Source organism: Colossoma macropomum, unplaced genomic scaffold, assembly GCF_904425465.1.
Source record: "Colossoma macropomum unplaced genomic scaffold, Colossoma_macropomum, whole genome shotgun sequence".
In the NCBI taxonomy this organism is placed as follows: domain Eukaryota; kingdom Metazoa; phylum Chordata; class Actinopteri; order Characiformes; family Serrasalmidae; genus Colossoma; species Colossoma macropomum.
In genome coordinates, this window is record NW_023494784.1 from 11,841,952 (window position 1) to 11,854,507 (window position 12,556).

The following is a 12,556-nucleotide window of genomic DNA, read 5'->3' on the forward strand; positions in this document are numbered from 1 at the left end:
AAACTGCTCCCTGGGCACTGTGGATAGGGCTGCCCACCACTCTGGGCAAGTGTGCTCACTGCCCCCTAGTGTGTATGATGGGTTAAATGTGGAGGCAAATTTCCCTGTTTCGGGACTAATAAAGGGTAAACTTTATACTCTCTGTGTTCGGAGGTGGGCTGCATTTCTTGGCCGCTACGCCATAGCAGGCTGTTCCAAAGTGAACGATCCTTCATATACAGCTTAGAAATGCAGCCTACATTCTGAGTGATTTCGAGGATGCAACTGATGTGTCCTTCCAGGCCTTCGGTTACCCACAGTTCTCTTCGCACGAAAACAGCATCACAAAACTGGCGGGAAATGAAGCCGTTGGAGCAGAGCTTGTTTTAAAATGTAAAATTTTCATGTCCTTTAATTCGTCCTTCAAGATCTTATAAAGTGTAAAATCATTGATTAATAAAAACATTCACTGATATATTGTATTTTAATCAGAAGTATTTGTATATATGTAGTTTATTGTACTACAAAAGCTTGTTGGCGTATCAGCTACTATAGCAACAAACATAATGCAACAAGCTCCATTTTCTCTCACCAGTTCCCTCACAAGTTTGGCACCACAATTGTAAGAGACGGGGCCTTTCTGGTGACGTTATCACGCAGCCTCGTCAGGACTGCTCCATTTATGTGACCAATAGGCCACTAAGGACGGTCCTACCGAGGACCTGCACTACCTCGGCTGCAGCCTAGGCTTAGGAGTGCAGCTAAAATTTCATGAAGAATGGACCAATAGAAATGCTCCAAAAATGTTTTGAATAAAATCTTTTTATATTAACTTACAATAAATGTAAAGAAGGTTTCTGAACTCTCCTGTTAAGTTACTATTTCGGAAACTTGTTTTTATCGGAAAGTGACGATATTCTTCGCAAGCCTCAAAATAGCTCAGCTCTTACTTAAAGTCCACATAACAACACTGCAAGTGATGCATATGTTATAACTGAAGTTTGGGGGGAGCAACATGCCTGAAACCCCTCCTTGTTCCAATCTAACACCCTATAAATTCACACCCTCACCTTCTGTCCCCGTGACGAAGGGTTCGCAACCTCACCGCCACCTCATCTCCTATGTGTTCCTCAGTCCGACATCAGTCCTTCTACAGCTATGAGGAGGGTCTGGCCTTCTAGCTAAGTTCTCAGAGTTCTCCCCCACTCCCTCATTCAGTGTTCTCACACTACCACCACCATGTTGAAAGCATGGTCTAATCTCACAAACCACTTTTAATGATCCGTGTTCTTCCATGGGGAGACTTCAGCAGAATGCATTTGGCAGCTCTCTTGCGGACTCTTGCAAGTTGAGGCGACAGTATCAATCTTAAAGCTAAACTATGTAGGTTTTGCGGATTTGGAGACCTCTCTGGTGGAAATATGTAAATGCATGCAACATGCAGAAGATTATAACGTGGGTTGTGCTTCGAACCCCTTGCCCGAGCGGATGAATCTGATGATTGCGAGCACACTGAAAGAGAATTTAAAGACAACTCCATCTAAACTTGGTGGAGAACGTGTCTTCTGAGGACGTGAGTGAATTATCTACTGTTGTCATCATATCTTCATCAGTATAATGTTTTGCATTTGAGACCTAAACATCGAGTCAGACCTTTTTGAGTCTGTGCGTGTGACGTTAATACATAAAGACGTATAAAGTGGTCCAAAAACCTGCTAAATCCATCCTGACACCTCTGACTTTCAAATTACTGTGTCAGGCTTTACAGGGCGAATTACAGAAGTGCATGCACATCACATTTTAGCGTGTTTTATTCTGCTCCAGATTGCTAGCTAGCATGTTCTTTGTTGCATTTATTACAGACAGTAAATGAGAGCATGCAGACTGGCTATCAGGCATGAGTTGTTCCCAATTAATTTTAAAGATGATTCTTAAATAGACACTGTTTCCTTTGTTCAGGGTTGCCAGATTGGGCAGGATCCCTGGTTTAGCACCGTTATGCAACTTGCTATGAAAATAATTATTTATCAGTGATTTTTTTTTTTCAGTACATTGTATTATTTTGGTTTATTAAAAGCAAAATAAATAAATTCAATTTATGAAATAGTGCATGATAACAATAAAAAAAACTCATAACACCAATAATAATAATACTAATAATAAGAAGAAGAACTGTTTATTATTATTATTATTATTATTAGTAGTAGTAGTAGTAGTAACAATTAAAATAATACTAAAAGCAACAATAAAAATAAAACGCCATTTATTAAAGTCCCATAATCTTATTGAATATTCAAATAATCCAGGTGATATTCATTAGAACATTTGAAAATATTAAATAAAATATCCAATGGCTGCTGTCCTAAACCGATGCTATCTTACTTTGGACATATTATGAGAAGAACTAATTCACTGGAAAAGACTATTTTGCTTGGAACAATTGAAAGTAAAAGAAGAGGAGGACGATCAGCTACAAGATGGATGGACATAACAAGCCATTAAGAAGCCTGAAAACCCAAACATTAGACATATGCTTGCCAGGAGTTAAAATGGACTTGACTGTGTTTAATAATAATAATAATAATAATAATAATAATAATAATGCCAGATACACATGGCCTCTTCTGCTGCTTTTCTAACCTTCATAATGAATATGAAACCACTGGAGAGATGATCCTCCGTAAGCACTCTTACTCTGCAACCCTGAACACACGTGGCCATGTCCACTGCTTTTCTGACCTTCAGGATTCCCTCAGGCTAAGCTCTGAGAAAAGTGATTTTCTGCATCAGCATATGGAATACATATGTGATCTTCTTAGCTGAGCGCTCTTTATCTAAGCCTTATGAGCTCACGTCCTGTAAGCTCACGGCCGAGCTCCGAATATGAAAATATAACAAGAAAACAAGTGTGGAATGTGAATGAGCAACAGGGCATGTATACACGAACGGAGGAGAACAGAACACAAGAAGGGGCAAAATATCATGCTCCTTTTCCTCCTCTCTCTCTCTCTCTCACACACACACACACACACACACACACCCAAACAGACACACTTACCCCTCTCACACAGCTGTGGGGCAGCTCAGGCCTCCTTGGTTTTCAGGCACTATTAAGACATTTCACACTTAGCGTAAGCTATAATTGCAGCACAATGACAGTCAGCACCCCTGATGAAGAGCCATGTAATTGAAATCAGCACAGAGGGCAAAGAGAGGGGTGGGGAAGAGTGAAAGCAGACAGAAGCAACAGAGCACAATAGGGGCGATGAAAGGACTGAGGTAGGCCCTGCAGTGAGGATCTCAACACTGAAAATACTCTGATCAGACAGCACTGAGAGAGAGAGAGAGAAAGAGAGAGAGAGAGGGAGGGAGAGAGAGAGAGAGAGAGAGAGAGCAAGAAAGAGAGCGAGAGAACACAAGAGAGAGAGAGAGAGATAAAGATAGGGCAAAAAAGAGAGACAGATAGAGAATGAGAAAGAAAGAGCAAGAGATAGAGACATAAAGAGAGAGAGCAAAAAATGAGAGGGAGAGTGAGAGAGAGAGAGAGAGAGAGAGAGAGAGAGAGAGAGAGAGAGAGAGAGAGAGAGACAGAAAGAGAGAGGGAAGGAAAAAGAGAAAGAGTGAAAGAGAGAAACCACCAGAGAGAGAGAGAGAAAGCAAATGAGAAAGAGAAAAAGAAGGAAGAGAAAGAGAGAGGGGGGAAGAGACAGAACGAGAGAACAAATGAAAAAGAGAGAGAGAACAAATGAGAGCAAGAGAAAGAGAAGGAAAGCGAGAAAGACTGAAAGAGAGAAACCACTACAGAAAAAGAGAGAGAGAAAGCAAATGAGAGAGAGAAAAAGAAGGACAAGAGAGAAAGAGCGAGAGAGAGAGAGAGAGAGAGAGAGAGAGAGAGAGAGAGAGAGAGAGAGAGAGAAAGAGAGCTAGAGAGAAAAAGAAGGGAAGAGACAGAACGAGAGAACAAATGAAAGAGAGAGCAAATGCAAGTCAGAGAGAGAGCATCAGATAGACAGTGGGAATGAGAGAGAGCAAGAGACAGAGAGATAAAGAAAGAAAGCAAAAAAAATGAGAGAAAGAGAGAGAGAGAGAGTAAAGCAAATGAGAGAGAAAGAAGGAAGAGAGACAGAAAGACAGAGAAAGCATCAGACAGACCGTGAGAACGAGAGAAAGAGAGAACAACAGAGAGAGAGAAAGAGTTACAGACAGAGCAGTAGGGAAGTAGCGAAGGAGAGCGAGAGAGCTCCAGCTGGAGAGAGCCACTCGGAGCGGGGCAGAGAGCATGGCGCTGCTCAGGAACCCGCCTTCGCTTGGCAGCGGCGCCGGGCCAGCGGGAATCAAAGAGCGCTTTTCTTCCTATTGAGCAGCGCAGGCACAGGGGTCAGCCCGCCTTTCATGGGCCACAGTGGAGAAAAATGAATAAGCGGGCTTTGTGAGACGATGGCTTATTGCTGTGTGGGCAGGCGCATGTAACACCATCTCCTCGAGCTTTTGATGGAATAAAGACGAGCGAGAGAGCGAGCCAGAGGAGCAGAGACGTTTCCCTTTCTTCGCCGGCCTGCCGTCTGAGCCGTGCCGCGTAAACATTTGGATGGACTGTGAACCCGAGATGAGTACGCATACAGGAAAATAAAACATCCAGTGTCATCCAGTCTAGTCCGTGGCACTGTGTGCCCTGTATACTCTCAAAAATAAAGGTGCAAGAAAAGGTTCTTTGGAGCGATGCCATAGAACATGTTTGGTTCCTTAAAGAATTTTCAATGTGTTTTTTTGCACCATGTATACATTTTTTTAAATGTACAAGTGTGAAGAACCTGTTTAAAGCTTAAAGAAACGCCATATAATGTAAAAGTTCTACACCCATTAAAGAGCTTTCCTAGAACTGTGCATTCGTTACATTCAAGAACAGTCAGTTAGTCAATCTCCACACTGACTATTGAGAACTTGCCCTTTTTCTGTATATTATCCAGTCTAATTTCAATACAGGTGCTATTCTTAGCTCTATCTTTATTTATGTACATGCATAATACTGATCTGCATGTAACGCACTGCCTTTTTATTAAAGGTGCAGTGTGGACGTAGACTGTGTTAAATGTGGCACACTGTGACGAAACACAGACATCGTTCCTAATATGTGTTAACCCAGCAAATAAACTTCTGATTCTGACTCTAACTGCAGGATGAGGGAAGGATAATGAAGCAAAAGCTCATAATTATACAGGAATTTCATCTCAAGTGCGTATAACACAAATATAGTCTTTTATTTACTATTGAAAACAACCAGTGAGCCTACACGTCTTACCTACACACAAGTTTTTATGTGTATTGTTAAAAATGGTAAAACAGCTATTATTTTGCCATGATTGGACTTGGACTAAAACTATGTTTATGGCCACGTGTTATTCAAAAACAATGAGTGAGTTTTCATGCACTTAATAAGCCAATAACTGCAGAAAAATCAGATTTTGTCAGTAATCCAACCAACACGTTTATATGCACTTGAGGAATCCGACAATGGGAAACTCCACGTCTACATGAGTCAGACAGTAATCAGATTTCCAATAAACTCACAGAAGAAGATGTGACGTAAACATAACCTAAAACTCAACTTGACTTTTTTTTTTTTAAAAACATCGCACCACTTTGCCTAAAACAGAAAAAGAACACGCATCATCTAGAAGACGAAGAACGTTGAAACCCTTCATTTCGTCAAAGACGTAGTTGGTTGCAGTGTTTTGCTGCAATGCCGCTTGCTTATTTCCGGTACTGCGCTGTTTCGCACATGTGCAGGCTGACAAATTTTGAAAGAAATCAGAGTAAGAGTTCACATGCCCCGAGAAATCTGATTACTGAGCTAAAATCCAGCCTCTTTATCAGATTTCTTAATCAGATCTCTAGACCTTACTGCGATCTAAGAAATCCGAGTATGCTGTTCACATTTAAATAATCAGATAACTGCAGTAATCCGATTATGGTCGGATTATTGAGTGCATGTGAATGCACTCATTGTCTCAGTCCACAGGCAGCGTATCTGTAACCATTTCATACATTATTATGTTTGTGAGGTTTAAAACCCTATTTAGATGTCTGGTTCCTATCATCATCCACTGTGACTCGGTAAGTTTCAGAGCGTTTCACATCAAACTCACTCTAAATAACTTTGTTTAGAGCTTAACAATTTAATTAGGAAGAAGTCTGAAAGAATCTGTGGAATTTCCCTTTAAGCGCATACAAAATGTGCAATTTTCTGTTAGGAGAACCTGTGGTTGGCCTTTTAGGTGGGGTTTGGCATCTGGGTACTTACTGTCCATTCTGGAGCGCTAGCCCAATTCTGACTGGATGTCAACTAAACTAATAAATTCCAAAATAAAGGTGTCAGTAAAAGGTATTATAAAACAACTTTCGATTGCTTTAAGTCCATGTGAAGACAGTGTAAAATGTTAAAAATGTTAAAAACACCCCCAGCCTGCTAAAGCAGGACTAAACACATTAGAGCAAGCGTGAAGAAATGAGTGAAACAGACTCTACATATCGCTGCTGTCGGAAGAAAAACCTCATATCTCCATTTTTGTTGTTTTTTAGTTTTTGACATAATTTGAAAATGCCTGTTGCCCTTTACAAAGTGTGTAAATTTCACGATAAATGGACCAACTCAAAAAGAGACGACTCAAAATTACTCGAAAAGAAGTCTGGTTCCATTGACTTACATTAAAAGTATAGTATGTTTTTTTCCTTCTCCTGGTTTTGTTCCAACAGCAGTGATATACAGGCAGTGCTGTAGACTCTAATGTGTCCAAGGCTCCAAGAACATTATCCAGCTTTTATATCGCAACATCTTAAACAAGGTAAAGTTCTCATTCACTTTACTGCTGAACATTCATCCATGAATACCGGTGTGGCTGGATGAACAAACAGACTAACAAACATGGATGAACTGGCTGTATAGCTATGCTTGCTAGGTTAGCTTTCGCTTGGTTGTTAGCTTTCTCTCTGTGAGTTTCTATGACTTAAACACAGAATAAGCAGTTTTGTAACAGCTCTGTGGGTGGGAGGAGCCACATCAGCCTCATGATCGGTGAGGGGGTTGCTTTTGTAAGCCAGACCAAGATTAGGCCGGCCAGTTTACATTAAAAGAGGAGAAATTCGGCAGTTTCCATTTAGCGGACATTGGAAAGTTACTCACAGGACAAACTTCCACAGGACATGACTGAGCATGATTAAAAACATCTTTAAAGAGCCATTTATTGTCCATTCTGTAAATATAATGTGCAAGTTAAAGTAACCTGCGCATTATATAAAGTTTCTAAACGCTTTTCCTCCCCTTAAAAAGCCAAGAACTGTGTAGAAACTTTCATTCTTATAAGAGTTTGTGTGAAGAACTCTTCAGGATTCTACGACTGCGTCAAAGCCCTCTAAGAAAAGATGATGGAGCCTTCATCTATCAAAAGCACGTTTGAAACCTGAGAAAAAAGGTGGGCACATATATACAAAGCAACCCAAACAGCGAGAGAGGAGAGGGGTCTTTAAAGAGATTGCATTAAATCAACCACAGCCAGCGTTTCCAAACACGTTCGCGCACACAAACTCTGAACAGCAGTGGACGGTGCGGTCATTCAGGCAATCACACACAGTGTTAGTCACTGGCTCCACACTCACTGCAGGCTTTCAGCTTCATTACTGTGGCAAAAGCATTGTTCAACCAAATAGGAGCTTAAAAAATCAGCCTGAAAGAGAGTTTAATTGCTGAACGATTCATTTTCATCGCCGACGACTCTCTCTCTCTCTCTACTCACCGACGGGGCTTAATCCGAGCTTAAGCTGATTAACACACTGATATTTGTGTTCGCCGCATTTCCAGCGGAGCACCTAAATGTCACGGAGAGCGACTGATTTGAATTCACGGCCCGGCTGGAAAGATAACATCATCTTTTCTGCTTAGCCGATATAGATTACTAATCCAAATTACAGCCACGCTGCCTGGGCTCTCTCACACAGGCAATTAGCTGTGGCTTTGCTCTGCCAGCGAGAGGAAAAGCTACAGATCAGACCTTTGAGCCTTCATCATTTCCCTCATCATCAATATATCCATCCCATTATCGCCCCAGGCTCGGTCAAAGATCTACCTGGGACGGAAAGCCAAGGATACAAATGAGGAAACTCATCAGAATCAGGTGATTCATAATGCAGAAACCATTGTTGCTTCAGTGCTGGGGAAACATCTCCATCATCTCCAACGATGCCTGAAACGCACTGATGAAAACACGCTAATGACCCGAACTCCATCTATTCTGTCTGCAGAGCAGATGATTCAGACTTATTAACTTTGCTACATTAGTTCGCATCTAATATCTGTTCATATCTCCATCTGCGCATCTACATCTTTGAAAATAAAGGTCCCAAAACATTTTTCACCGTGAAAGAACTACTTTTGGTTCCCTAAAAAAGAGGCTTTTCAGTGGTTCTTTGGAGAAATGTTTTGGAAATGAAATGTGAAGAACCTTCACACTGTGTAAATGTTCTAGAAAGAACTGTTAAACTGGCACAGAACTTTATATTACATTACATTATGTGCACATTAAGTTTTGTGTTTATGTCACAAATCTCTTTTTCAAACATGGTTCTTTAGGTAACCAACAGTGGCTCTTCCTTGGCGTCACCCAAAGAACCCCTTTGTGTCTTCAACATGTCTTAAAAATATGGTTCTTAAATGGCTCTAGGGTGTTGGACTGGTACAATAGGGTGCTTGTAACAATAGCAGAACCCTTGTTGGTGCTACATATACTTTTAAACATAAACATGCCATAAAACAACTACTTTTTAAAGGTTCTTTGCAGAACCATCTTTGTAAATGACATGTGTGAGTGCTAAAGTTTAAAGAACCTCCACATAATGTAAAGTTTCAAAAACAACTCTCAAAACTGGAGTCGGCTCTTTGAGAGTTCAGCCCTATAAGCACTGCCTTTACTCAAGAACCCTTGAAGAACCCCCCTTTTTATAAGGGTGTGGAGAACCATGACATTAAATTTACACTTCAGACGTTCCTGACACTGGCCTGTCTCATTTACAAAAATGTTTCTTTACAGAAATGTTCACCGAAAGGTTCTCTACTGAACCAAAAGTGGTTCTTCCACAGAAGAACTAATGGATGTTCTCCACTCTCAGAACATTTTAACACAAAGCAGTGAGCATGCACGTTCAATTCGGAGCGAATCCCAACAGCAGTGAAGAAGACTGATCTGTGTTCAACAGCATCACTGTTTGAAATAAAGGTTCTATGCAGGTACATTTTCCCTTCATCAAGGTACAAACAATGTAAATGTGCCCTCAAGGCACAACAGTGGTTTTAAGGTCTGATTGTGAACCTTAAATACGTTTTTCCAGGTGAAAAGTTTGTATTTGTTCCTTTTCATAACCGAATATTTTAAAACAGAACAATAAAATAAAAGCCTGGAGACGAGACGGGGTGTGTGGAGTCAGTACAGCTTGGTACAATTATGTTCCCTGACTAAAGGTACTGAGATGTACCCTTGAGGGTCCCACCCCAGTGACAGGATGGGCACTGCCCCAGAGACAGTTTCTTACCTTTTTTTCTGAGAGTGTACTCAATACAACGTTCTTAAAGAATGGAAGGAAAGTAAAAGCACAAAACCATCCAAGAAACAGGTTTCTACAGCTCTCAGAATCCAAAAAGAGCAACGTCTTAGTGCACACTGGTGACAAATATTGTGCAACCTTAACTGGCTTTGCAATGTTTGCTTAAATTAATGAAATAATAAAAAATAGCAGAAGTCATAAGAAACTCTTGTGGATTGCATGCTGAGTGGGGCTGCGAATAGCTGTGCTCTTGCTTTTAACAGTCTCTCTCTCTCTCTGTCTCTCTCTCTCTCACACACACACACACACACACACACACACTCTCTCGATTCACCAGAGAGGATCTCCGGTTCCTACCACCACCATGTGGAGATTTAGTCCATTAGACTATTGTAATAATTCACTTAAAAAAAGAGTAATAACAGTAATAATAATAATAATAATAATAATAATGTCTAAAATAGTCCTGTTCTTATCACATATTAATATGCAACAATATATTGAATTTTTCCAGAACCAGAATCCACTTATGAGACACTTCCACCCAGCCTATAAACACAGAACGATAAAATTTCCCATTATTATTATCATCATCATCATCATCATCATCATCTGCTGAAATGAATTACAGAATTACAGCCTTTAAGGAAGCCAGCCAATTAGAATGAACAGATTTGCATTAAGTAAAACTGCATTACCCATAAAAATTAGACTGAAACAGGGTAAAATAACATCACACACAAATAAAACGTGTAGTTTTGCTCTAAGCTACTTCCAGATATACTAAACTACAGGAATCCCTTCCAGAAGTGAAGCTGCGAGCCAAGAAAACACACACTGACATCCTCCTACGAGAGACGAGCTGAGAATAACAATACATGCGATCCATGTGGTGACCATTCGGTGCCCATTTCACTCTGTAGCCTGACCACTGTTGCCATCCTGCCTCCACGCGCCCTTCCTTAGTTCCTCAGAGGCTCGTGCACCAATTTTCAGAGAACCATATGACCATATGGGTACCCTTTTGCTCGGAAACCCCTCAGAAAGGTACTTTATTTTCCTCCATGCAGTTTTGACAACAGCAGAATGACCAGCTAACTCTACATGAAGTGCATGTGCGCGTGCACGCGTTGGCTCACTCAGATGCCTCAGATGCTCAAAGGCGAGCACGCGCGCGCACTCCCTCGGTCATCCACACTCGTTCTTTCTCTCACGAGGGGGAAGTTTGCTTCTTATTCCCCAGCTTCTCAGGTCGAATTGCCCGTTCCGCCTTAAATGGCGCATGTAAGTGCTGCGCCATTTAAGGTGGAACGGGCTATTCGAAATCAGTCGCCAAGTTCAGCACCGTCACACACACACACACACACACTCACCTTGTTGCGAGTCACAGCCCCCCAGCAGCGCCCCTGAAGCGAGCAGAAAGGCGAAGAAGCCCCACAGCGAAGTCTTCAGCTTCATGTTCGCGTCCACACACACGCGCGCGCACTCACTCACTCCAACACGCCGAACGCGCTCGCTCCCTCCTGCGCCTCTCACATGTCCAAACACGGCGGCGTTATCCCTCTGAAGGAGTCCGTCAGCGGAGCGCGAGGAGCAGAAGACGCAACTGTGGAGCGCCGCTGCGCGCGACGTTAGCCTCGGTTTAGTCCTGTCGTCTGAGCGCGCGCACGCACACACACAAACACAAACGCACGCGCGGCGCTGGAAAGGGGCTAGCAAAGTTGGGCAGTAGCGCGAGGGCACTTTGGCGATGTGGCTCGTTCTCTCGTGCCATGAGACTCTCCACACTTCGCTCGCTCTGCAGCGACGCCACAAACGCTCAGGACACGCCCATAAACGCCTCGGACCCGCCCAGGGGGCTCGGGATTGGCCCAGTGGCGTTTAAACCCCACCCACTGCAAATTCGATCTCCGTCCTCATTGGCTCTCTAGGGGTCCGAGCCCGAGTACACCTGTCTCAGTGTGCGCGCGGGGCTAATGAGCGCCTGAAATACTTCAGACACGCGTCACTTTCGATTCACTTGGACGTAAAATAAATAAATAAATAAAATTAAGAATAATGTTATATTAAAAAATAAAGTTGTACGTAGTTCAAAGGAGTTTCTATTTGTGACAATTATTGTAAAACGATTTTTTTTAATAATGAAACATTTTATATGCTTTATATTATATATATATATATGTAGATGGATAGATAGACCTATAATATACAGAAATATACAGTAGTATGTAGTTCATATGCGGTCCTACAGGTTATAATTATTCATTAAACAAGTTTCTTTTAAGATTAATTAAAAGATAACATAAGATTTTGTTACAGTTGGTGCAACATATAAAAACAATTGTACAGCCTTTTTCATCAAGGGTGCCAGTAATTCTGCTTAGCTTTTGCACAGCTTTAACATGTCCTAATCATGGACTAGAGTGCAACTATAATAATAATAATAATAATAATAGTAATAATAATAATAATAATAATGGCAATAACCTAATATCTAAGGGTGCTTTACTGAAGCATCATTCACAGCAATAGTAACAGCAGCAGCAACAACAGCAACTACATAACACACTAAAAAAATACAAAAAAATCAATGAATAAGGACAAGATCAACAACAGCCAGAAGGAGAGCGAAAGTGCTGAGAACAGAGGATTCACTGTGAGGTGAGCTTTGAAGGGAGAGTTTGGAGATCAGTCTGTTCTCCAGACGTTTAGGATGTTCCTGCTATAACAGCCCCATTTTAACCTCAGGAAGGGCCGAATAATGACCTGCTCAGTTGAATCAAGTGTATTAGAGCAGGAAATCAGTAACATGTTCAGAGCAGTTAGACTCCAGAGACAGAACTGGGAATCATTTCTCTACATGAGTAGAGCTGGTGAAAGTGCTTTAAAAGCACCTGTGTGATTTACAGTGAGTTTGGAACTCAGAGCACGGTGAAGTCCTCTCAATGACACGCCCCCTTCACACCTGCCAGGAAAGGTGAGCACT

The 12,556-nt window shown here is 41.6% G+C and overlaps 1 protein-coding gene across 1 annotated transcript in view; it reads right to left on the minus strand.

Moving 5' to 3' along the window:
- LOC118796652 (receptor tyrosine-protein kinase erbB-4-like) overlaps positions 1 to 11,346 on the minus strand; it is a 600,895-nt gene extending 589,549 nt beyond the window's left edge. The window contains exon 1 of the mRNA XM_036568052.1: positions 10,944 to 11,346. Coding sequence (XP_036423945.1) covers positions 10,944 to 11,028 — 85 coding nt within the window. The 5' untranslated portion in view covers positions 11,029 to 11,346. The remainder of the gene's footprint in view (positions 1 to 10,943) is intronic.
- Between the last annotated feature and the right edge of the window lie 1,210 nt (positions 11,347 to 12,556).